The following is a 27,754-nucleotide window of genomic DNA, read 5'->3' on the forward strand; positions in this document are numbered from 1 at the left end:
GGCCCTGACATTTAGGGGAAAGGAACTGGATGAGGGAACACGGGGCTGCGCCTTGAGTCCCCACGGCCTCCTCGCAGCAGGATGAACCGGTTCCCCCCCAGCTCCCGGCCACCCCAGGGCACAACAGGGCTCAGGGCGGCGCCCTCTGGGCAGGGACGATGAGATCCTTACATCCTTAGGGCGGCTCAGAGGACCACACAGCTACTGTGTCCGCTCCGGTGGGGGGGTGGGGGGGGGAGGAGGACTCTGTTTGAGGAGGTCACCCTGGAGACCAGGCGCAGAGCACAAGGGGAGTGAGTGAGCGGGCGGCCGCAGGCAGAGGGAGCCCCGGGAGGAGGGAGCCTTGCCCTGCGGCGCCCGCTCCCGCAGTGAGCGAGCGCGAGGTCCAGGAGGTCCCCGGCGGAGCCCCACGGCAACTCCAGCGCTGCTGAAGGTAAGTGCGCCCTCTCCGCAGCGGCGCGGGGTGGGAGCTGAGAAGAGGAAGACGCCGCAAGTTCCAGGGTTGCATGGGGCTGCGGAGGGAGGGCCCTGTGGTAGGAAATGGCCTGTCTGCCTGGGCCATGAGCTCCCTGACCCCCACGCCTCCTCCCCCCGACAAATAAGAAACAGTGACCCCAAATTTGGGAACTGCTAGTAACTCCTGGCCTTTGGTAGCGACCCCCGCCCCCTACCACTCCCACCACCATCACCACCACCACCGACTTGCTGCATGTCTGAGCTTAAGAGTGATGCCCAGCGCAGAGCTGGCCAGCTTGTTCTGCTCCTGGAGCAGCGTGAGTCCTGAGCAGTCTTCTGAGGCCAGACAACACTGGGCGACCGCACCCCTGGGGACCTCTAGGTTCCAGCTCTGGAAACCAGGGAGCAGACCAAGATCTATCTATGTCACTTTGGATCAGAACCTGAATGACCCACGTAATCAGGCTCAGTGTGTCCTACCACACACATAGACACACTCACGTAGACACTCACACTCATTATATATAGACATACACACAGACACTCATACACACAAGCACACACAGATACACACACACACTCACATTCACAGACCCTAATATACTCAAAAGCACACACACCAAGATGCACACATACATTCAGTACACATCACACACAAAGGCTGACACGCAAACACACACACAGGCACACACCCCTTTGGATGCACAGATAATCCATCATTCCTACACACAGGTGCACGCACGGGTACACAGAGGCCCACACTTATATCCATGTACACAGAGACTCATAACACACAGCCTCACGCACTCATGGGGACACACTCGTACCCACACAGGCCCCTACCCGCAGACACACACACACAAACACAGGGATGTGCACACTCATGTAGACACTCTCTCACATAGGCCCACAATCACACACAGGCACACACTCACACACACACTCCTCACTGCCTCCCTTCCAACACACAGTACCTCTGCCATCCTGTGTGCCCTCCAGAACCCTTTGCTTCTCTCCGCCCTGACACTGATCACACCGAGGTTTTAGATGGTGCCCTTGTCTGCCCCACCCACTCAACGCTGGCTCCTTGAAGGCAGGGACTTTTAGTTCTGTTTTAGTATCTAGCGCAGAACTTCCTTGTGCTCTCAGATTTACAGATTATAAAGTAATTTAAGGGAATATCTAAATTTGTATGTAGGCAACAGGGCAGTAGACTTACAGTCTAAATTCTGAGAAGTCTGTTGCTACTACCAGCTTTTTGGACAAGCATTTGGGAGAAGGAAGTAGGTTTTCTAATAAAATACTTTGTTACAGGTTAAGTTCTTTGTGCTCTTTACAAAGTAAGTCACTGTTGCTTGAAAAAAATACCCTTTGGGGAAGACAGTTTTAATTTTTCAAAGTAAAGCAGCAACAACAACAAATATTAATTAGCAAACTTTTATCAAGATTAATTTGGGGGGAGGGCAGTAAAAAATATTGCTTTCGGGTGTAGAATCCGTCTTTCTTCTACACAAGGCTATCTTTTCTCAGTGACTTAACCTCTTCTGCTATTAAGCATTTTGCCACAGCTTAACATCTGCTTATGTGAATTATACTATTGCATAGATAAAAGTCATCAGAGTTATCAATTATTCCAATTATACTGACCAGAATAACAACATCTCCTAAAAATCACTGTTAGGGAAACCATACTTCCCCATTCAAAAAATGGTAGAAGAATTATCTGTGTTTTTTAAACCAGAACGAGTCTCTGTGTTATATTCACTAAAATGTTTTTAGATCCTTCGTCTGCTATTTTATAGAAGTTGTTTTCCATAGGTTATGATGATGTCAGAAATTGCTAAAGACAGAATGGCACATTCAGTAAGGAAAAGGGGGAGTGTGTCTTCTTTAAGTGGTCGTGAATTCCGGCAGAAGGAACTTCACGGGAACACCAAAAAGTGAGTAACTGAATGTCTAATAACCTAAATTCAGTTATTGAATAACCAGCGCATAGTGCTTATTGGAAGAAAAAAAATGTCCTTTGGGACATAAAAAGGAAGAAAATGGGCAAGTACATTTTGGGTCATCTCTTGGGGCTATATTTTAAAAAAGAAAGGAAAAGAGAGTGAGAAAATCTAAGTGTTCTGTTGATTCCAGCAGCATTTTGTACTATTTCAAAGAGCACCCCCAAAAAATCATCTACCCAAATGAAATGCCATATGCAGTGTGGACCAGCTACTTCTTACACACCTCCTGAATTGTTTTACTCAGTATCACATAAATGCATAGATTTTGCATTTTATAATCTCTTTCTCTTTATATATAGGGTATATATATATATATATACATATTGCATTTAGCATTATTTTATACAAATTTTGTAATGTATTTTCAATAGTTTTCACCATTTCCTTTTAAATGGCTGCATTATATTTTGTCAGTTTATAATTCTGGGTTAGTTCCCATGCCCCAATTCTTGGGCATTTTCAGTTTGTTTCCACTTTTTTTCTTTTTCACTATATAATAAGTTTCTGCTTGTTTTCTTCCCAGAAATATAATTAGTGGGTTGAAGGGTAGGAAGTACATTTTTTTGGCTCTTGCTACATACTGCATTTGCTCCCTTAAAAAGATTAATTAATTTTTAATACTTGCATAGCATTTATTTTTGACTGCCATTGCGAAGAAAGCAAAACAAAATATCTGATGCAGAGGTTAATAAACTTATATAATAAGCTTTCCTTCTTAACAATTTCCACGACATTGAAGGATGTGAAGGATGGGCAGCTGGAGCTGGTATGTCCTATGGAGTGGAGACCAGAAAAACTGGAATAGATTTACATTATAATTCTGACACTAAATCTTTCTACTTTCTACTCTCAGAGTGTATTAATGTACTTAATTAAAATTTGACTTCCCAGCCCTGATGTTTGTGGATTACAAATACAACCTCTTTTACAGATAGGAAATGTAAAGGAGTAGCAATCCCAGCCAATGTCAGAACCAAAGCTGAGAGAAAAATTAATCTCTGCAACTTTTGCTTCTGAACTTAAGCCATTTTGGCCTCTATTTCCAATATTTAAGGGTAAAAGTTCTTTTTAAAATTATTTTAAAATAATTGTTAGCTTAAATTCAACTTTTTCCAAGAAAATATTTATAATAATAGTCTGACATAAATCATGTTTCCGTGATTAAAAAAAAAAAACTGCTCTCATCTAAAGACTCACTTGTCATTCCTATTTGCATCATTTTCATCTACATCTTCCCTTTCAAAGCAAATTAGAAAGTAATTTAGAATCAGAGAACATGGCCAAATTTGAATAATTAGAGAGCTCTCTTTTTTAATTGATGAAATATAAATACAAATTAAAAGTAACAAAAATACAGAAATCATGTTACCAACACATGAGGATAGATTTTTCACTGACAAATACATTTAAGTGATCATTTCATTGATTTATTTCAAAGTTAGAAATTTGGACTCTCAGAACATTCAGAATGAATCCTCTACTTGAATATTTTTTTTCTTAGAAAGCAAATAACCAGCTTCCAAATACCGTTGCAGTACAGAGGCCATTTGGGAGGCTGCCTCCTCAACTCTAACTCTGACTTACTTTCAAGGTCTTCAGCACCGTCTGGGACCAGACTTTGTGAGTGATTCTCCTTCATGAAATGAGTCTTCGCTTAGCAGAAAAATTCTGAAAGTTCAGTGGTTATCAAACGAAGGCATTGTTTTGACATTGCAGTGTTTTATGGAAAAAGCATATACCTTTCTTTTCAAAGTTATTTAAAAACAATTTTTTTTAAAGATTTTATTTATTTTTTTGACAGAGAGAGAGAGACAGCGAGAGAGGGAACACAAGCAGGGGGAGTGGGAGAGGGAGAAACAGGCTTCTTGCTGAGCAGGGAGTCCAATGCAGGGCTCGATTCCAGGACCCCGGGATCATGACTTGAACCAAAGGCAGACGCTTAACGACTGAGCCACCCAGGCGCCCCTAAAAACAATTTTTGACTAGATCAATTTCAATAGTATAAAACCTATCCTGAAATATACCGAGGACCAAATACATCATCTCATTTAATAGCCCTAGCATTAATCCTACTAGGTAGACCTCATTCTTACCATTTTACCATGAAATAACTGAGGCTTACTGGTCAAGGAATGATTTAGTGACAGGAGAGGGTCCTAAATCATGAGTAAGGCATATAGGGTTCAGAGATCTTTGCCTACTTCTCTAGCGCTGTGTTCTCCACTATCCTGCTTACGTCTTACTCTCTGACCATACTCAACTTCCATATTCATAATCCTTCAGTGCTCTGTCTTGCCTCCAGCCATTGCCCCATGTTGCTTTCCCATGGGATACCTTTGTCTGGACTGCTCTTCTGACACTCTGGCTTCCTTCTCCTCCTCCTCAGGATTTAGCTCCAGCTCCATCTTTCTAGGAAGCTCTCTCAACTACTCAAGTACAACCACTTCCACTTCTGGTTGGGTTGGATGTTCTTTTCTGTTCCTGCTGCTTTTCTCTTCTACATGCTACTGTATTTGGCTGTTTTCATGTCGGTCTCTCTTGTTAGATTGTGGACTTATTTGCCTTTATAGCAGTAAACACACTGATAAGGAAGGCAAAGAAGAGTAGGACGGAGACCTACTTGGAAAGCCACTTCTTGGGTGTGGTGTAAGATCGGCACAGATTCAGCCCTCCAGTCTTGGTTTCTATGTCTACATCGTTTTATAGTAGTAACTAGTTCTTTTTTTTTTTTTTTTGGTTCTATTTTATTTTCATTTATTTTTTTATTATGTTACATTAATCACCATACATTACATCATTAGTTTTTGATGTAGTAACTAGTTCTTTACATTGATCCCTAGGCATAATGGATATCCCAAGTGCCTTCTGAATTACAAAAGGAAGATTGAATTTATATTCAGTATAATTACTGTTAACTGTTTTTAGGGCTGGACCTTTTTTATTTAAATCATGTTTTTTTTATTATAATGTAATTTTTATGTTTTAGTCTTAAAAGAAGAAACATCTTAAGCTGGATCTTACTCCCCCAGCATCATAACTGTGAGAATGTCGGCATATTTCTTTTTATACCTTTCTAGTTGTCGTCATATTTCATCTATAATTTTGAATTTCGTTTGATTTTTCACTTAAATAATTGATAGTAATAAGGCTGAAAATAGCTAACATTTATTGAGCCCTCACTGTGACCTCATTTAAGTCTCACAGAACCTCTGTAGCAGTGGGTGACAAACTATGGCCCAAGGGCCAGGTCCAACCTGTTTTTGTATGGTCCCCTAGCTAAGCATGGTTTTTATGTGGTTGAAAAAAAATTTTTAATAATATTTTTTGTCCTGTGAGTATTAATAAAAATGCAAGTTTCAGTATCCATCAATAAACTTTTATTGGAGCACAGCCATGCCTATTCATGTATGTATCATCTCTGGTTCCTTTCACACTATAGAGTGGAGTGGTTGCGGTAGAAACCATAGGATCCACAAAGCCAAATATTTGCCTGATGGCATTTTACAGAAATGTTTGCTGACCCTGCTCTCTAGGATAGATGCTATGATCATCCCCATTTTACAAAGGAAGAAACAGAAGCCTAGAAAGGTTGAGGTTCCAAAGCTACAGAATTAGCAAGTGGCAAAATGGGCTTTTGTATATGGGCAAGTATTCTCATTCTCTGAAAATTGGCTATCAGTGTGTAACTTACATAATGAAACTCTTCTATTCATTCACCTGAGCCTTCTGTTTCCCATCCATGGGTAAGAGCAGGTAATGACAATGACATCTTTCTTGTTGGAAGGTCAGCCTTTGGCAGCCTTCAAACAGTATTTGAACAGATGTGCTACTCACATGTTCTTAAAATGGAAACAGAAGGCTGAGGTTAAGTGACTTTCCCAGGATAATGTGACATGATAGCGAGGTTTATTTTCTCTGAGGCCGGTAGTTCACCTAGTAGGTCAGGCCCAAGGTCGGGGACCAAAGAGTCTCTCTTTTGTCTCAAACCAAAATTACAATGATGTCATGTTACAGGAACTTTGAGTATGGATCCCACTGCTCTCTATTTAAACCCATGGGTGGCATCTAACACCCTAGTTAGGCCACACGATATTCCTTCACTTATTCATTTATTCAAGGTTTCCGGAGCTTCTACTCTGTGCCAATTACTGTGCTACCCGGTGGGCGTGTGAACGTAACTAACTGTGGAGTTCTACTCTGGAGAAGGTCGTTTTTCAAGTAAACTGAAAGCCACCTGGTAATTTTTTTCTCTGCAATAATGGAAAATACTGCATTCATTACTTCATTTGAGATAAATGTTTATTGCCCAGTGGGTACATTCCAGGCACTGTGCTGGGTAGGGAACCACAAAGAAATAATCTGTGCTCCTGGGGAGTTTATAATCTGGTGGGACAGTTGGTGAGCAAGTAATTTTAAACGTGATGAATTTAGGGCGCCTGGGTGGCTCAGTTGGTTAAGCGACTGCCTTCGGCTCAGGTCATGATCCTGGAGTTCCGGGATCGAGTCCCACATCGGGCTCCCTACTCGGCAGGGAGTCTGCTTCTCCCTCTGACCCTCCTCCCTCTCGTGCTCTCTGTCTCTCATTCTTTGTCTCGCAAATAAATAAAATCTTAAAAAAAAAAATTTTTTTTAAATAAATAAATAAATAAATAAACATGATGAATTTATCCTATGATTTCAACCTAGACTGCTGTGAGCTGCTTACGTGCAATTACAAAATGATGTTGCCCGAACTGTTTCCTGATTTTGATAAGTTCCCTTGCCATCTAAATAAAATTAAAGCCCCCAAAAGACCTGGATGAGATCCAGCTTCCCCTCTTCAAAGAGAGAGAAACTTGAGAAAACCGAAATGGCCATGATCCCAAATTAAACCACAGTAAAAACTAATCTCATGTTGTACTTGAGAGATGATGAAATTGTTTCACATACAATACCCAGATGATTCTCATAAAAATCCTGTGGGCTAAGTAGAGAAGATACTTTTATGATCTCCAGTTATCTAATTTATTATCTTCTTTCTCTCAGGAACAGAGTTGAAAATATTCTTCATTTCATAGCATGTTGCCATCACCAATATGGGCAAGACCCCTGTTGTTTACCTGATTGTCCCTCTTCTTCCCCTTCCACATTTGGCTCTTGACCCTCAAAAGGCACCCACTCTAATACACACAGCATGACACATGCTACAAGAATACACATATTTAAGTGTATATATATATATGTATATATATATACTTATAAAATATATATGTATATATATTTTCAATTTTCTGTATATTATGATATTTTGACATTTTAAAAAAACCTTTCTGGCTGGGGAGAGGCTGCCCCTCCCAGGTCTAGCCAATTCTTGAAGCTAGCTAAGGTCTCAGCTGGAAACATGCCTTCTATATGCAACTATCCAACCCAGAGCCAGCCCCCTCTACACACTCCCCAACACCCAGCATGCAATATTCCTCTGCCTTAATTGGCCCAGAGCCAAGTACAGGCAACTAGGTACCCTCCTCTAGCTCAGAGCCCACCAAAACTATTCAGACTAGCCAGTCTTGAACTGTTTCCTGGGCCCAGTTTTGCCTTTTCCTCAGAAACCCCAATAAAGGCTCTGGCCCCATCTCTCCCTTGCTCCTGTCTTCTGCGTCTTGACACTCTGGTGCTTTTCCACATAGCCCTGCATGGTGTGGCATGTCTCTTATCTCTAGGATCTGTGAGTATAGTAAGCTGTGTTTTCCCGAGCTCCTCCCGCCGTCTCCTTTTGTGCCGTACCTGATGGACCACCTTATGAAAGAATACAGAACAAGTACTTACAAAGATTTTGACTTAGATAAATGGTGTTGTGCTATAAATCTCATTTTGTTTTCTTGCTTTCATATATCTCGTTCAACATTTTAATTTTTTTATTTACTCATGTAACTATGGATTCTAGCTCTTTGCTTCTTACTGAGGCATAATAGTTCTTCATATATATCCATCACATATGTTTGTGTCCATTCCCCTAGGGATGAACATCCAGACTGGCTTTCACATGCCATGTGGAACATCTTTGTACATAATCCTTCATTGGTGTCTTTGTAAAAACTGCCCTGGGAATGTGATCAAGTGTTAAGATATACCACAAAGTTGTAGTAAGTAAAAATGATAGTAAATGCAGGAATAAACAGGTGCACGAATAGAGAAACAGACCAATGGAACACATGGAACCTCAGAAATAGACCCACGATTATATGGAAACATCATGTACAAGCAATGGGGAAATTATGGATTTTTCGATAGATTATGTTGGGAGAAAAATGGCTCACTAGGTGAAGGAAAATGAAGCGGGATTCTTACCTTATACCATTTTCATAGTAGATTCCACATGGGAGACTGAAATGTGGAAAACTCTAAAGCTAATAGAAGAAAGTTTAGGAGAATATCTTTGTGTTCTATGGCTAGGGAAAGATTTCTTAAATAAGATCCCACAATGAAAAAACAAAACCATAAAGAAAAAAACTTGATAAATATAACTACAATAAAACTTAGCATTTCTGTTCAATAAAAAATACAATAGACACAGTTAATAGGCCAGCAGAAGATATATATTTTTTTTAAATCATGCGCATTGGCAATAAAAAAAATAGTCAAAGGAGATAAAGAGCAGTTTGCAGAGGCAAAGGCCAAATGGCTAAGCAGAATATGAAGAGACGCTCAAAAAGAGGAATATAAAGAGATGCTCAAACTCACTTGGAATGAGAAAAATGCGTGGAGCACTGGGTGTTATATGCAAACAGTGAATCATGGAACACTACATCAAAAACTAATGATGTACTGTATGGTGACTAACATAACAATTTAAAAAATAAAATAAAATTTTCAAACACACACACACACAAAACCAAGATACTGTTTTGTATCCATCTGAATGGCAAAATATAAGAAAGAAAAATAATACCAAATATTGGTATTTGCTAGACAAATGAGAATAAAAACAAATACCCATTCAGCAAATAAATCCAACCCAGTATTTAGAAAAAATAAATATGTGCATGTCCTATTCTCCCCATACATTGAGGAAGATGACACTTGGTGAGATAGAGTGACTTGTAAGATGATCACAACTCCCAGACAACAGGGCAAATAATCTGTACTTCTCTGACCCTAGAATTTAGAACATCATGAAAGTGTTTGTATTTGTCATATGGGCTGAATGGTGCACTCCCCACACCCCACCGCTAAACTGCGCCATGCCTGCCAAATTCGTATGTTGAAGTCCTCATCCCCAGTACTTCAGAATGTGACCTTATCTAGTAACAGGGTCTTTAAAGAGGTAGTTAAGTTTAAATGAGCTCATTAGGGTAGGTTCTAACCCAACATGATTGGTATCCTTCTAAGAAAAGTAAATTTGGACACAGATACACATAGAGGGAGAGGATGTGAAGACACAGAGAGAAGACAGCCATCTACAAGCCTGGAACAGACCCTTCCTTCCACGGCCCTCAGAAGGAACTGAGTGAGCCAACATCTTGTTCTCAGACATCCAGCCTCCAGAACTGAGATAATACATTTCTGGGGTTCAAGCGACCTCATCTATGGTACTCTGTCATGGCAGCCCCTGGCTAACTAGTGCAGTATTTCTAAAGGAGGGAACATAGCTAGGGAGTCGAATGGAGTGGCTCAGAGATCTGTTCTGCATAGACTGGCTGGGGTCAAGTTCCAGCTTGAGCACTTAAGCTGCTGATCTTGCATAAGTTATTGAGCCTTCTTTACTCCAGCTTCTTCTTCTATAAAATGGGTTAAAAATAGTCATTGTTGCTTTGGGGTGTGGTAAGAATTCATTAAAAAAATATATGGAAACACCTAGAATGGTTCTTGGCACATCTAAAAACAGAGCAAGTATTAATTATTATTATCACATAGAACTTTGGAGTCAAACAACACCTGTGTTTGAATCCCAGATCTGCTTAACTAGCTATTATTTAATATTCTTTGAGTCTTAATATGTCATCTATAAAATGAGAATCATAATGACGACAGAGTCATTCCTTTTATTCATTAAACACATTTTTGTTGCCTGGGTCGTGGCATTGTGCTAAGTGCTGAAGATACCACGGTGAACAAAATAGACTGTCCTTGAACTTATGGTACTGTTCTTATCAATATCATGACGCTCACATTGCTGATCCAGCGGTCAGTCCTCAGCTTACTTGACCTCTCAACATTTGGCACTGTCCACTCACCTCTCCTTTCCCCTGGAAACAGTTTCTTCACCTGGCTTCAGGACACACACTCTCCTATTTTCCTTCTACCTGACAGGTTCCCCCTTCTCCGTCTTCTTCCTGCTCTTTTCTTTCCCCCCAGTTTCTTAATGTTGGAGTGCCTCAGAGAGCAGTCTTTTGTCCTATTCGCCTCTTGTCCTGAACTTATCCCTTCAGGAATCTCCTCCGGTCTAGTGACTGAGACATGGTATTATGCCGCCAAATTCTTATCTCCAGTCTTCACATCTCTCCCAAAACCCACGCTCATGGATCTAACTGCCTATTGACCTTTCACTTCAGTACCTGGTAACCATCTCAAACTCAGCATGCTCACAACTGAACTCTCTATCTAACTGCCCCCCTTCTTATGCCTCAGGAACTTCTGTTGAATCAACTTTGCAAATATATCCAGAACCCAATTACTGACCACTACCCCCGCAACGCTCCCATCTCAGTCTGAGTCGCTGTGTTAGTCGCCTCAAGCTGTCATAACAAAATACCATAGATAGGGCAGCTTAAATCATAGGAATTGATTTTCTCACCATCCTGGAGCTTGGAAGTCTGAAATCAGGATGCTGGCATGGTCAGGTTCTCATGACCTCCCTCTTCCCAGCTCATAGAGGGACCTCTCCACTGTGTCTTCGCATGATGGAGAGAGAACCCTGGTGTCTCTTCCTCTTATAGAAGGACTCCAATATTTTTGGCTCAGGGCTTCACCCTTATGACCTCACTTAACTTTCATTACTTCTTAAAGGCAGTAGCTCCAATACAGTCACGTGGTAAGGCAGCATATGTCCTCCACATACATATGAATTTGGGGGAGACAAAATTTAGTCCATAGCAGTTACTGTCCTCTCTCACTTGGATTACTATAAGAGCTTCCTGACTGGTCTCCCTGTTTTTACACCTACCAGCCTATAGTCTGTTCTCAAAATAGCAGTTGGAGTGATCATTGTAAACTATAAAGTGAATCTTGCTGTTCCTCTGCTCAAAACTCTCTATAGGCTCCCACTTGATCAGAGTAAAAACCAGGGTTTTACAGTGCTGCACAAAGCTCCACATAGTCTAGCTGCCGAACACCTTTGTAACCTCATCTTCTTTCACCCTCCTTATGAAAGAAAGAAAGAAAGAAAGAAAGAAAGAAAGAAAGAAAGAAAGAAAGAAAGAAAGAAAGAAAAAGAAAGAAAGAAAGAAAAAGAAAGAAAGAAAGAAAAAGAAAGAAAGAAAGAGAAAGAAAGAAAGAGAAAGAAAGAAAGAAAGAAAGAGAAAGAAAGACTTCCATTTGTGCTGAAAATCTGTTCAGATAGACCACACACCTTCATGATCTCGTAGTGTTGTCGCGGTAACCGTGGTACCCATACTCTCAGCCTCACCTGAGTGATGATTGCCAAGAGTAATGCAACTTTGAATCTATCCATTCATCCAGGAGCTGCAACAGAATTTTCGTCAGCTGCCTTTGGCTTTAACCTCACCTTCTCTTGAGTGAACATTAGTTCAGTGGGTTTCAGATGCTCTGATTTTCTATCCACACACTCAAAATTATTGTATTTTGTCAGTCACCGTTCCTGGATTATCTTCAGTCACATCAGAACTAGATTTTTTACAGGTTGTGTGGTTTTGTCCTTTAGAAGCATTCCTACTCTTGAAAAACATATCCTACAAGAACACATGCTATGTCATTTTCTCTCCTCTCTCATTTATGAAAATGTATCTTGACCTTTCTATTATAACCTTTCTCTTACTGGCACGATGGGACCAATAATGTGAATAAAATATCTCAAAGCTACATAAAAGTCCAGCAAACTTGCTATAAAGTAAATGGTCACAAAACTAAATTACCTTACTAGACAACTTCCATCTTCTAGTGAAGGGTTGGTATGTTTTTGCTCTTAAACATAACATTCATAAAAACATCCTTTGGACATTTTGAGGCAGAAAGTTCTCAATTAAGTGAGCCTTTATGCATATTTCATGTTGTTTGCAATATCTTGTTTCTTGAGCACAGGGAATCTAATTTTTCTTTGTATCACCAGCCTTCTGGTTGTGAGCAATAAATATTTGTTGAAAGAATGAGAGAAAAACAAAAGAACAAAAGTCCAAATCTGTACATCCTGAAGCCTTCTTTTTATTCTGTGCGCTCTGAAATATCTCCACTGGGAGGCAGCACGTAACTTTAGTAACAGATTTGGGGGGAAAACTGCTTAAATGATACCATTCAAAATATGGTAGTTCCAGACATTTAATGGTTACAAATGGAAAAAAGAGATGATATTCTGACTTTCTTAGTCTACTAAATTAATGGTTCCAAGGCCATTTATGCATTCAAATATTATCTCTTACTGCAGCTTCAAAACATCTCAGTAATAACGGCAGTGAAAATGTCTGGAAATGAATTCTCAATAATAATTAGATAATATTGAGGCTGGTGAGATTTAATTGAAATTATTTCTGTGTCTAACAGTCATAACAATAAGACAAGCCTTGTATTTATTCGGTGTAATTCAAGGAACGACCAGCGAGTACCTTTGTAAGATGTTTTCAGGAGAACTGAACTTCATGAAAGAGTAAACCATATTCCAACTCTTTAGCTAATTTTCTTTTTGCTTCTTTCCTGCATAATCAGAACACAGGCAGTTGGGTTGGCATGGATGTTTCCTGTGTCAGTCAGGTACAATATAGTAGGGTTCCTTTTGTTATTGTGGACCAGTTTCATGCAGCTAATTCTGCATCCAGGTTAATGCCACGTCTGTCCTCAGCAGTAGTACATATGATTCCAAGTATTACTGAAACTTGCACTGAGTTACAAATTTTTACTCTTCTCTCAAGAATAACATTGGTTGATTTGTTCCTTGATTTCACCAGTCGTTTCTGCCAGACTTTCAGTTTTCCTGTGTTTACTTTTCTTCTACCTTCCTTCCTAAAACTTGACAACTCTCTCGGACCTGTTTTGCCAATTGAATCTTGTTCCTCCCTAAATGCCAATAAGCTGATGAAATACATAGACGGCAAGAGCATTTTTCTTTTCTTTTCTTTTTTTTTATTAATGAGAGTCAGAGAGAGAGAGAGAGAGAGAGAGGCAGAGGAAGAGGGAGAAGCAGGCTCCCCGCCTAGCAGGGAGCCCGATGCGGGACTCGATCCCAGGACCCTGGGATCATGACCTGAACCGAAGGTGGACGCTTAACCATCTGAGCCACCGAGGCGCCCCAAGAGCATTTTTCACATTTAAAAAAATAAAATCAACTACAACATTCCCCTTGCGATGAGATCATGTATCTATCTAGAAGGATTATTATTATAAACTATGGAAAGTCTGGTCATAGACAACTGAAACTTAGCCACTTGTAATGTTGTGACATATACCCAACAAATGTTTTCTGCTATGTATACAGCACTGGTAATTAAAATTATAAAATTGCTTTTTGAACATCTCACATTTTTATCTGTAAAAATTTCAAAGGGCTTGAGTAAAGCTGTTTATCAAACAGAAAATATGTACTGCTTAATTTCCAAGTCAGTATTCTAAACTGCTGTTGGTCATTCCCCATTTTCAAATACAGAATCTCTTTTATTTCTAAAAATTTACCAAGCCCATATTCTGGTTTAACGTTAGCTACCCAGATTGCAAGCACTTTTAATATTTTATCTCTTCCTTCTGTCTCTATTTCAAGGAATAAATATTTTATTTTTTCTGTTCAGTTCATTGTTTTCTCTTCTCTCTCCCTTTTTCCAACCCCTCTCATTTTAAGCAGATCTCAGTTTCAAAAAATACCATAAACAGTTTTTTTTTTAAAGTAACAAGTAAAAATTTTCTGTAATTTTCCATGAAGGTATAATTTTAGTGGATACATGGTACAGAAAGCAATAGACAAACCAACTATTTTCCTTCTGCATGAGAAAGGATTCTAGGTTACAGCAAAATATCTGAACTTCACTCTCCAAAGCCCTATCTCCTCCCCAAAACTAACCCCAAGTTTTGTCCTCAAGTACTTGCAACATTCCACTTCCAAGTAGCAAATTCTGTATCAGTTAGAATTTGTATCGTATTATATAATGCTTCTTATAATAATAATTTTTTTAAAAAAATAGTGACTTATAATAAAAATGTATTTTTCTCTTATGTAAAAAGTCTGGAGGGAAGATATTCAGGGACCTAGGCTTCTTCTCTCTTCTTGATGTGTAATGTATAAGGTCATCTCAAAACCCATGATAGCTGCTGAACTCTTGCCATCATATCCACATTCCAGTCATCAAGGATAGAAACAGGTTCTTCTTGATTGAATTCATTCTTTTGAGGGAACTCTCTCAGGATTTCAACCAAAATTTCCGCTTACATCTCATTGGCTTACAAGCCACATGGCCACAATAGCACCAGGGAAATCCAAGAATTTGTCTTTAGTGTAGAGAGAAATATCCCTACAAATTTAGAATTCTGTTACCAAAGAAGAAGGAGAGGACACTAGAGAGCAAACGGCAGGCAGTCCCCACCACGATGTTTACCACAGCTTTCTTCACAGCAATGGAGTTTTGGAAACAGCCTAGATGGCCAGAAGAACAAGTGGGTAAATAAAACGTAGTATGTTCATATATTAAATACTGTCTTGATGTTTAAAATATTGATGTCGATTACTATCTATCAACATAGAAAGTTATCCATGGTACATTTTCGAGTGAAGGAAAAAAGAGCCAAGCATCTATCCTATGCTCCCATATGCAAAGTCATGTCTAAAAAGATTTTTGTAATGTTAACAGTGGTTAGGTAACCACTAGGGTTAGTAATTTTTTGTGTAATTTTACTTTAGACTTTATACTTTTCTATGTTTTGAACTTTTTACAATGAGCATGCACCATTGACATGACTACTGTGGAAACGAAAAGGCACTGAATGAAATCATTTTCGGTAAGTTTTAAAAAGTCAGTCTGCAACACCTTCTGTTTGCACACCTATCTTCAGCCAGTGGCTTTTTTAAACTGCCCTTACAACTTTCCAGTTTCATACTGATAAACAGTACTGCACTGATTATCAACTTTTCAGTAACACAGAACAAAGCAATAGTGAGGAGTGTTTGTAAAAAATTCTTATTTGTTCTTTTGTCTGAGACTTCCAAGTTATACTACTTTGAGTTTTGTACCAACACTACTTCTCTTTCTATCAGTTTTTAATATGGTGTTCAGTAGAAAAGAAATTGGGTTTTTATTAACATCTGGTGTATATTTGTGCAAGTGAGTTTCAAATGCAGTCATTAATGATTTCAGGTGGTCGTCGTCCCTATTTTCATTCTGTCAGAAAATGATCATGTGTGAGACTTTGTTAGTGGGAGGTAAATAGGATGTTTGAAATCCAAGTCTGTCTTTCCTACACATATGGCATTAAGCCCTTTGCCTCGTTCCTTTTATCTGTGAAATAGGTAGAATGAACACTTGTTTACTAGCTTAAGAGAGTCTAGTGAAGGTAAAATGAGATCTTTGATGGAAAATGTTTGGTAAAGTGAAAAGTAGCACATATCAAGACAGGCTGGTTTATCTTCGAATCAGGGGGGCTTTTGCAACATGGAGTTTTCTGAGCAGAAGCGATCATCTTCTGTGGGTATTGCCCACAACACCTGCAGCCAATGTGACCAAACAGGTTGGTTGCTACTTCAAAGGGCAGCAGAAAACTGGGGAAAGCAGGTGTTACAAGAATGAGGACTAAATCACTAATCCAGAAATCTATCATGAAAATGCAGCCATAATTACTTGCGTCAATTTCTTGGGATGGGTGGGTAAACCTTAATTTATCACACAAATTGTATTAAAGATTTTTTAAAGATTTCCTGTGATTTTCTTAAAATGTCATTTGCAAAAACTTTACTCATTGCAAACAGCTGAAAACTAAGTATTTTAATCTCCTTGCAGAGAAAAAAAAAATCCCAAAAGATTAAGAACAAATACCTGTTATTTAATTAAGGCAAAACATAGCCTGCTTAGAAAAGTGGTCACTCTGAGCACACACACATAACCACACACACATAACCACACACACACACTATTGTAGTATCTCCTTTGAAATGACATCTGTCTTAACCTCCATTTTCACAGGTGGAGAGAATCGGGGGTAGAGCTGAGGCTGCCCTTAGCGACAGTTGAATTTCCTCTGAACTAAGCAGAATTAAGTGGTGCTGGAGGGACATTAGGGGCTCCTCTTTGCTTGCGTCTCCTGTTCAGCACCTGGATAAGTTTATATTGCCTTGGTAACCAAGCCAAAACCCTTTCTTAATGTTGGAAAGGGTGGTGAATGCTTACCATTTACCATAGCTTGGGTGAATTGTGGTTTCTCTCCCCATGTAGGTGAGTTTCTTGTTTTTCTTTTTTCTACTAAAGGGATTGTGTGTGGTATGTATAGGAGTGAACTTTTATAAATTATAATATCCCGAGTATATATAGTTGTTTCCCAACATTTTAAGCTTCCTCCTAAATCCCCCAGGCCCTTTTGTCAGTTTTGTCCACTTTGAGGAGAGAGCCTTTGCATTGTGGTAGAGATGCTGTTGGCAATGGCCTTTGAAACATGTGCACACAGACAGACCACCCCATGAACACTTTCTGAATAGGCAGATGCCTTGGGCTTCACTGGGCTGCGCTGGCCTGCAACCACTATATGGAGACCTGCTCCAAGTAACTTCTCTAGGCTTTAATGGTTCCATCTCCAAAATGTTTTAGACTTTAGACATCGGGATATTTACCTGAGACTTGCTTGAAATATTCTTAGAGAAACCTTACCCTTGTAACGTTTTTGCTGAAAGCAGAATGTGTTTTGTTGTTATTATTATTATGGTAACTATTGAAATTTGTTTTCTCCCTTGCTTTTAGCTCCCGGAGTACTGTGTCTTATACGGATGAACCGAGCCAACGGGATAATGCCTCTCGCCTTACAGCTCAGATGGAAAACACCTATCAGCTGGGTCTGTTATTTTATCACTCATTCCTATTTTAAACTTCATTTTTAAAAAAGATTTTATTTATTTATTTATCTGTTTATTTATTTAGAGCGGGGGGAGGGGTCTAAGGGGCGGAGGAAGAGGGAGAGAGAATCTCAAGTGGACTCTGCACCGAGCACATGGAACTCATCGCGGGGCTCCATCCCAAGACCACAAGATCATGACCTGAGCGAAATCAACAGTTGGCCACTCAACCAACTGAGCCACCCAGGCACCCCCTTATTTTAAACTTCTAATCTCATTATTTACTTAAAATAGCTTCTGATAACATGGCATTATCTTCAATACTAACACAATATAAGGAATCTTAATTAAGTGATTTGATGCTGTTTTAATTTCTTCTCTGCAAGATAGGACCAACACCCATTGCTTAGTTTTCTTTATCAGTGTTTCCTAAATACCAAGCAATTCACTGGGCAGCACTGATGTGTACTGTGTATTACTGGACGAAGAAGTTCATTTCTGGGTATTTCTGGGTTATCTTGTACAGTTATTTTATACATACTCAAGTTAAAGGAAAGAGATATGCCTTGCAGTTTTAGCCAGCAAACCCAACCAATGTCGTTGATAGGTGGAGAAAAAAAGCCTTCAAAGCAAAAACAAATGATTTCTGGTCCCTCGTTGACAGAGGTGTTTATCCCTTTCCACTGAGGCTTTGGGTCTTTGAAAACAAAGATCTTTGCACCTGCTCCTATACTCCCAGATGGAATCCACAGTGAATACTTTTTCGCATTCATGTTTTCTCATAGACCAACTTGTTTTCTCCAAATGTGTACCTGCCCACTACTATCTGCCCACTGCATATAATTACTGCTGTACAGAAATTCCACAGAGACTTGCCAATGACCAAAGGAAGGACTCTATGGGCTGGAGTGGTTCCATCTGTAGCCAGTTAACTTCAAGAAAATTATAGACCATCAATGCATCCCATTAGGCCTTGTAGCCAGTTTTCTACAGTAATCCCCAAGACTACATGGATTACAAGGTTCCATAATTAGTCTGTCTATTGGCATTTTCACAGTGCCCGGAGTAGACAACTAATATTCCTGCCATCCAGCATAATTTTCTACTCTTTCTGGTAACCTTACCCAGTTTCCTTTGGGGAAGCCCACCGTTGCCATCATTACCACTTTTGGTCCATGACGTTCTGCTGAAGCTGACACTAGCTTCAGAGATACAGCAGTGACTAATTCTGGGATAGCATATGACCCTTTGATAGGTCAAGCCAATCAAAACCTTTGGGATTCAACCTAGACAATGTTGTTCGGGCTGTTGAAGAAGCCGATTAGGCTCTGAAACCTGAAAGAAGTAGGGCTATGTGAGCTTTTGCCATCTCGCCCCAACATATGAAGCCTGAGACCGAGAGAGAACCAAATCCATTATCCAAGTCTTAAATTTAGCTATCTGCTCTTAGACTTTTCATTAGGCAAGCTAGGTTTGGGTCAGGTTTTCCTCCACTTATAACTAAAAGCTCTTACCCTTTCAATGCCTATGACATTAGGCTCTGCATGCTGAAAGGGTTTGAATCAGATTTTGACAAGATAAAGGAGTTGAACTATGAAGTCCTGTGTTTCTTCTTCATAAGGATATATTTTCATAACTTGTTTCCTTAAATAAACAAACTAAATCATCTTATCAATTTTAGAAGTACTGAGTGTTGAACCAAGTTAAAAAAGTAATGTTATAAATAGCTTAGCATAAAGTATTTCCCATATTTTCTTACAAAAAGTCATGTGAGTTATTTGTTTATGATTAAAGTCTTTTATGCTTATCAATCCATTTCTTAAGCATTCAACTAGCCATCTTGTTAATACTCAAACAAAAATGTATTTCCAGGCGCCTGGGTGGCTCAGTTGGTTAAGCGACTGCCTTTGGCTATTGGTTAAGCAACTGCCTTCGGCTCAGGTCATGATCCTGGAGTCCCGGGATCGAGTCCCGCATCGGGCTCCCTGCTCAGTGGGGAGTCTGCTTCTCCCTCTGACCCTCCTTCCTCTCATGCTCTCTGTCTCTCATTCTCTCTCTCTCAAATAAATAAATAAAATCTTAAAAAAAATGTATTTCCACTTCTACTTGTTTCTGAGTTTATCTTGCATCTGAAAGGTACTCTGTGGACCTTTGGTAAAGATTTTCTCTCATATCTACACAATGCAATACTTCCCAAAAGAGTGTGTGGGGGGGAACCTGTCAATCATCAGCATTATTGTGTTTAATCTTTCACATTCTATCTAATAATATTTGCATCATCTAAACACATTTTAAATGCTTAGTACATTTGGCCTCCTTTATCTGCGTAATTATAGCCAGAATGAGATGAAACATAAGTATAATTAATGAAGGAAAAAGGGGAATGGAAAAATCAAAGTATATTTCTTATAATGAAGACCACTTATATTTTCTCATTAATTAATTATTAAACCATGAATATAGAAAAAAATACAAGATGTAGGATCCAATATATCTGAATTTGAATACTAGTCTTGCCAGTTCCTAAATAATGTTTGAGCAGGGTATCAGCATCCTTGAATCTCAGTTTCTTTATCTGTAATAAAAAGGATAATAGTTCATACATTATAGGGATGTTGTGAGAATTAAATGAAGGAATGCATTTAAATTCCTTCTTCATTCATTATGTTATTGTTTCTCAAAGTGACTGACTCTAGGACTTCACCTTAAATCTGTAAGAAGACAGGCCTTCTGTGACATCCAATATAATTTCCTATTAAATATGGAATGAGTTCTCCACAGTACTTTTTCTGGAGCAATGGTTAAAGAAGGATCTGATTCTTTAAAAATACTGACTGTAAGCAGGAGGTCAGGCAAGACCTATATTGGTGGCTATTTTTGCTGGCACATCGACACAGCCTGCCTGAGAATGTAGACAACATAGCAAAAAAGTAGAACCTAAAGATGGAGAGAGAGAGAGAGAGAGAGAGACATCATTTGAGCTCAGCGTCCATGGGATGATCAGACCCTGTCATCAAATGCTCTCATGGACAAAAACTGTCAGGCTCTCCACTCTGACTTCACTCCACCCCCTAGGGTCCTTCCTGACTGTGGAAGTCTCACTGCCTCCCTACTTATACCCTTGCCCAATCCTGCTGCCTTCTCTGCAAGAACAATCCCCATCTCCTCCCTCAAAATGAGGTAGCAACCATAACAACAACACTAATAATAATAAATACCTAATGAGTAGGGGGGTTTTGTGCATGGCAGGCACTATTCTAAAGGTTTTAAATATTTTACCTCATTTAATCCCAACAAAAAAACAATACGTGATAATTCTTATTATGCCAATTTGGGGAAGCTGACACAGACATATTAAATAACCAAAATTTTATCTATTCTACCTTAAATCTATTTTTGTGACAAGTGTTTCTTTTTTCTTTCTTTTCCTTTCTTTTCCTTTCCTTTCTTTTTTTTTTACCCCAACGCTTCTTCAGATCTTTGCTTTTTGATTTCTAAAAATATTTTTTCCTCCTAAAGAAAAAAAATCCACTCAAAAAAAAGAAACAAAGAAAGAAAAGGAAAAGAAAAAAGTTTTGCCATTCCCATTAGTTGACTCTGAAAGTAGGTTAGGGAGCTCATTTGGGAAGTCAAAATCTGAACATTCACTCTTTCTCTGTCCTTGCGTCTCATCTTCCCATCCTGAGCTAGGCAAGGGATGATTCCGGCTGCACAAGGGAGAGGTCACAAAACAAGTGAGAAAAAAAAAGTCTATGACGATATTTCAAAATATCTTCAAAATAGGATCTAGTTAATGAGATTAAAAAAAAAAAAAAAAGCCGCAAAGCCAAGTGCAGAAAAGATATTGGTACAGCTGGACAGTAGGAGCTGTTGGAAACAGGGACTCAGGTGCAACCAGGATTCTGTCTGTCCAGCACTAAGCTGGGTGTGGGCCTCCTCCTCTCACCGTGGCCTGCATTCCTCTCCATGGTGACAATCATGGCCTTCCGCAGTGCCTCAGGGTCACATGTCATAACATTTTATCACCAGAAAGAGATTGACTTTCCCCCCCACCCCAAGTTCCAGCTTAAAATCAAAATTCTGAGAAAGGATTTTAATTGGCCCGGCTTGGGGCAAGTGCCGCTCCTGGCCCAATCTACCATAACTGGACTTGGGCTCAAGGAGGTGACGGTAGATCCTAGAGAACCATCTGGTCAGAGTTGGAAAATTCTCATCTTCCTAGGAGGCAAGAGGCTGTTCCCAAATGACAGGGAGGAGTACTAGACAGACAAATATCTGCACTGAGGGAATTTACTATTTGCTGAAGGGAACAAGGCATACAAGTTACCATAATATGTGCCCAAATTAAGTTCCATGTGAGTGATGTAGGTCAAGCCATATGCAATATGCGTGCTTGGTAGGAGGGAGTGAACAACAGAAAGGTATAGTTAGAACATACATAATCTATTTAATTTAGTCTGAGCCAGTAGTAACATCTTTAAATTTCTTGAATGGAAGGGGGAAACCACTCTCAAATTTAGCCTCGTTTCACTTGAGAATGCAAATGGAAATGTAAAAGATCCACAGGAAGACGACCCAGAAGCTTGTAGGTACCTAGGAACTTGCCCACACAGGCTGGTGCCCTATATCAGACCCCATGAGACGGGAGCAGTCAGGACCAACCTGGAGTGGTAAACCTACAGGCCTACAGTGTTTATAACTGCTTGTCCGTCCTGTAGAACATAGATTCCTGCTAACTAAATATCGGGGTTAATCTCCATACTCTTTGTATCAGGTGTCTCTCCCTTTCACCTATCCAGATTCACTCCCCAGGCTGATTTAATTGAACAATTCCTATATGATAATCAGAATACAAATACTATGTATTGAGTCCCAGGAGGCTGACTGAGCTCAACTACAGGCACAGGCTATAACCTTCCAGTTAAGTCTGGTCAATGGAAAACTTCAGTGGGAAGTCAGAGTGGGGGAGGAGTGTGAGCTAGGGTGTTTATTTCCCCCCACACCCTGAAGCTGGGTTCATCTCACGCTGTTTGCATCCACCAGTGGAAGGGCATAGCTGCCCTCAAGTGATCCCTCTCCACGTGCCTCTTCTGGGTCTAGTAAGAGTTCCCTTCTCAGATCCCTCAAGCCTGGGGTGGGATGGGGGTAACACCCTCCATTTCACTAGCCAAGGGACACTGCACCATCCTTTGGTCCTGCATCCTGCTCAGAACTTCCTAAGGAGTCTCTTTATTAAATCCTCCAGGAATTGGCCTACTTTTAGTGTGCCATAGATGTCTTTGGACCCTGATACAGTCATTAAAAATAAACACTTAAACGATACTGATGACTAGTAAAATAGCATTGAATATAATTCTTGATCTCATTCCTTTATCCATATCAATTCAGCAAATACTGATGGCCACTATATGCCAGGCTCTGGGCACATGCACGTGTCGTTCAATGGCAGAGAGATGATGAGGTTAATACTCCCCTGAGGGATAGGGAAGATTCCTGGGATGCAAGATAAAGAAGATCCATCTGAAGCCTCTGCTCTGAACGTGGACTAGATGTGGTTAAGAATATAAGCTCATGAGTCAGATAAAACAAGAAGGACCTCCCAGCTCTGTCACTATGTGATTCTGGGCAAGTTACTCAATGTATTTAAGCCTCTGCTTTCCCATGTGTGAAAGGGAGATAACAGTAAAATTGGCCCCAATGATTTATTGGAAGATAATGTAAGGTAATAAATATATACTTATCACAGTACATGACATGTAGAAAATGCTCAATAAAAGTAGTTATTATCTGTACTATGATTATTACCTATAAAATGTTTATTTCTATTTAAATCCAGAAATCACGCATTAAATATTTCTTCTGCCTTTAGCATTGTATTAGACTCTGAGGAGGATAAAATCTGATCTAGCTTACCATTTCACTGAGGAGAAAGGCAGAAATGCTTTAGCTATTGTCAGGTGGATTCGGAGCAGTGGGGATCCAGAGAACTCGGAGTACTGAAAAGAAGGGATGATTTTTTTTTTTTTTTTACCTGAGGAGAGGAGGAAGGCTGCCTCGAGAAGAAGACATTTGAACTGGCCTTGAAATGTGCGTGGGTATTTCTCAGATGAACAAGAGAGAGAAGGCCATCGCCCTTAAAATGAGGAGTAAGAACAAATGTCCACAAGCATCCCTTAAAAGACAGATGAGGTTCATGAGACTGGAACACCAGCCACATAGAGAGCTGTGGTGGGGGGCGAAGGGGCTAGAGGTGCTGGACCTTAGATTTTGCTAAGGGAAATATCACAGCCAGATCTGGGTTTTGGAACGACCCCTCCAGTTGTAGTGTGGTATACATAGGTGGGAGATAAAAGAGCTGGAGATATAAGAGCCGAGGGTCAGTTAGAAAGATGCTGAGACTTTAAAGTAAGTCATTAACACTGGAAACTGGAAGGGAGGATACTTTCAATATTAAACCTCAATGGTACTAAATATACACTCTTTAGGTAGCCTAGTAAATGGACGAGTGTGTTGTCTTCTGCCCCTCTGCCAGAGAACCTGTGTAGAAACCTAATTAGGACCATTTTTTCCTTAAATAGAGGGCACCCAGAAAATGAAATGTCTCTCCATGATTCAGTACTCTTTTGATTAGACTATGGGTGGGCGGATAGCATTTGAAATTACTTAGAAATTTCATCTGTATTTTCAGGTCCTACCAAACATTTTCCTGCGGCCATTGTCAATCATATCCTGAAAGATGTGTTAACTAACTATCTACAAGAAGAACAATATGAACCAGAGCTCTGTAGACAGATGACTAAAACAATTTCTGAGGTATATATGTGATTTGCTCGAAGTGTTAACTAGAATATTGCTAAGAGGACAACTCTTACTTTTTGATGAAGGCGATTAATTTGCAGTAGCAGTAAAAACGCTTGTTTATATTTTATGAAAATATTTATTGGGTCATATTCTGTGTGTGTGTGTATGTGTGTGTGTGTGTAAAAAGCCTTTGCCAAAACAATTATGTGTATCATTTTGCATGTATTTTGTTTAAAAAATGTTTCCAAACTGCCCCATTTATTTAAAAATTTATTGCCAAGGATATATTTTAATGATCATTTTCTCTTGTTCAAGTTAGTTTCCTTGAGTGCCATCAAATATAGATATTGTGGTCTTTAAATACATTTCTCTTTTTATCAACTCAAGAGCTGGCACTCCATTAAGTTTTCTTCACTTTCCTCTTTATAACAAACTCTTTAATAAACATTCATGGTTAGTCCTATTACAGGAGACTCCAGATATGTGCTCACTTAATTACACATAAACAAGGTGATATAACTCTCATGCCAACATTCTTTGAAGGGAAGCTGTCTTAATGTAGATTTTCAAAGAATGTAACAAATCCTTTAAATCCTGTTCTCTGGATTACAGTTTTTCCATGTGTCTTAGAAAATGTAGACACACTGCTGGTGCTATAATTTTGTCTCTTAAGTGTCCTATCGCAGGAGAAGAGTGCTTAAAGGAAATCATAGTTGGGGGTGGCTGGGTGGCTCAGTTGGTTAAGCATCTGCCTTCCGCTCAGGTCATGATCCCAGCGTCCTGGGATCGAGTCCCACATTGGGCTCCCTGCCGAGCAGGGAGCCTGCTTCTCCCTCTGCCCCTTCTCCCCTGCTCATGTTCTTGTTTGCTCTCTCTCTCTCAAATGAATAGATAAAAAAAAAAATCTTAAAAAAATAAAGGAAATCATAGTTAAGTTTCTACAACAGTTACTGAAAATATCTACAACACATCATGTGATTTTCTTCAATCCACCATATTTATGAAAGATAAAGACTTCTAAGTTTCCATGTGGCTGAGGACCTTTTTTGTTGTTGTTCTTTCAATTTCTAGGTTATTAAAACCCAGGTCAAGGACCTGATGATTCCACGGTACAAGCTAATTGTGATTGTTCACATTGGACAACTGAACAGTCAGAGCATTCTTATTGGAAGCAGATGCCTCTGGGATCCTAAAAGTGATACCTTTTCATCTTATGTTTTCAGAAATTCTTCTCTCTTTGCTCTTGCAAGTGTCTATGCTGTTTACTTCGAGTGACTGAAAAGAAGAAATCTAGTTCTTACTTTTTTTAATCAAAAAATAGGCCATATCTATGTACACGAAATTTTTACTACCCAGAAGTTTGAGAAAGAAACAACACTAATATTTCAAACAACTGGAATTTTTGGACTTTTTCATGCTCTTCTAAGAACTGAGGGAGGGAAGGTAGCACAGGAAAGACTCTTGTTTATCCAGAGGAAGAACTAAGTCTTGGTTCTGCTAGATTGTTTTTCTTAGTCATGGATTCTTATTTAATATTACTTTTGGTACTAATTACTTTAATTGCTCTTTATGGAGAGAGATAAAATTTCCTGTATTGTTTTTTGTAATGAAGAGAAGTTAAAAACAAACAAACAAGCATGACTACATCCCCTGACCAATAAAGGGCAGAAGAATATTCAACATGGTATACACAAATGATAAATGTGAATGTGTCTCAGTGCTGCATATAAAAGAACACTGGTTTTCATTCGGTACTTAATAAATTGAGCAGCATTCATTAACTGCAATTATTGTTACATGTACCTGACAGTTGAAACTGCTGAGGTAGAATTAATGATTTCATAACAATTATTGTAGTCCCACAGGGCTGCTAGAGCTAAAACTAGAAGCTCTTGTGGGTTGCCTGCACTTTACAAAACTGTGGGAGAACTGAATGTTGGCTCTCCAGTAATGGAGACTATAAAGCGAACAAAGGCTTTTAGGGCACTGCAGTAGACATTACTGTATTAAATATACATGATGTTTAATAGTAAATGTATCTGTAACACTTAAAATCATGTATTGGAAAGAGACACCGCTTTTAAATATATGCTGCCTGATGTGCCTGTAAATAGGTTTTTCTTGGCTAACCAACATTTTACACAAAATAGATAGCTGGCAGCTTAACAAATAAAACATGTGTATTTACTATTTTGTTCCTATGAATTTAGTGCTGAAGTGACCTGTGCAGTTTTGAATGGATGGCACTAAAATTTACAGGGCTGAAATAGCTTATTATTCTGCTGCTTAATGTAGCTCGGACTATGGATCATTTATTTTTACGGAGCTTTCAACGCTTTGCGTTTTTCCTGGATGGTAAGTGAACTGCCCAGAGGACATTTGTTAAAGGTCAAAGACAAATTGTACACATGTGGAGAAAATTAGCAACGCTATAGTCTTAAGGGAAAAAAAAGGATGTGTCATTCATATCATAAAGAATTTAGCAAATGGGAAAAGAGTCAATGCTTTATAGCTTTAAAATGAATTGATGTCTTATTTTCCCCCAAAAGAACCTGTACTAAAAAAAGTGTATACTTTTAAAATCCCTTTCCTTCCGCTTGTTCTGGCTTTTAAGGTAGCTTTTCAAAATGAATTAGTCAATATTCATTATTTTTTTCTGTTAGTGCCTTAGTGGGAATATGTCTGTGTAATAATTCATCACAACCAATATTGGCCCATCTCCATAGGCCAGTTTTGAATCTGGATTAGGTCATAAGTACAGTAAGTAAATGAGCTGCATATTTTCATTATACATTTGTGAACATCTCCCCTCTTGGAGCAAGAGCAGGGGCAATCATATTGCAATTTTGCATGAGTAAATCAGAATGAAGAAAATTCATAGTACATAGAAAGTCCATTACAAAAACAGCTTTATTTTTTTAGAGTCCTAAAGTCTCATCCATGAGATAATTTCTTACCATCTGTCCTAGGCTGTGTTAGGAATCAAAACCTTAAAACATAATGGTGGTTAAAAAGCAAAAAAGGAAGCAGTTAAACAGCATATTGCCATGTACTGTAATTCAGACAGTCAATGATGAATTCTAGCAATTATATAGCAGCATAAGAATATACAGTAAAAACCCACTAATTGCGACTAACTTGGAAGGGTGCTGGTTATCACAAAAAGTCTGATGATAGGAAGCTTTGATGGATGCATTAGCTAACACCATGGAGGTAATCATGTGAAATACAAATGTATCAGGTCAACACGTTGTATACCTTAAACCACGTTGTCAATTGTATCTTGGTTTTAAAAATAAAACCTTTTTTAAAAAAGAAATGA

The 27,754-nt window shown here is 39.3% G+C and overlaps 1 protein-coding gene across 1 annotated transcript; it reads left to right on the forward strand.

Moving 5' to 3' along the window:
• Nucleotides 1-27,754, forward strand: DYNLT5 (dynein light chain Tctex-type family member 5). Its single transcript, XM_006735438.3, has 5 exons — nucleotides 1-433; nucleotides 2,275-2,396; nucleotides 17,540-17,631; nucleotides 24,320-24,444; nucleotides 25,504-27,754. The coding sequence occupies exons 2-5, from the start codon at nucleotides 2,278-2,280 to the stop codon at nucleotides 25,705-25,707; spliced, it is 540 nt and encodes a 179-aa protein (XP_006735501.1). The 5' UTR covers nucleotides 1-433; nucleotides 2,275-2,277; the 3' UTR covers nucleotides 25,708-27,754.

This window comes from Leptonychotes weddellii, chromosome 4 (assembly GCF_054177405.1).
Source record: "Leptonychotes weddellii isolate Sample4059 chromosome 4, ASM5417740v2, whole genome shotgun sequence".
In the NCBI taxonomy this organism is placed as follows: domain Eukaryota; kingdom Metazoa; phylum Chordata; class Mammalia; order Carnivora; family Phocidae; genus Leptonychotes; species Leptonychotes weddellii.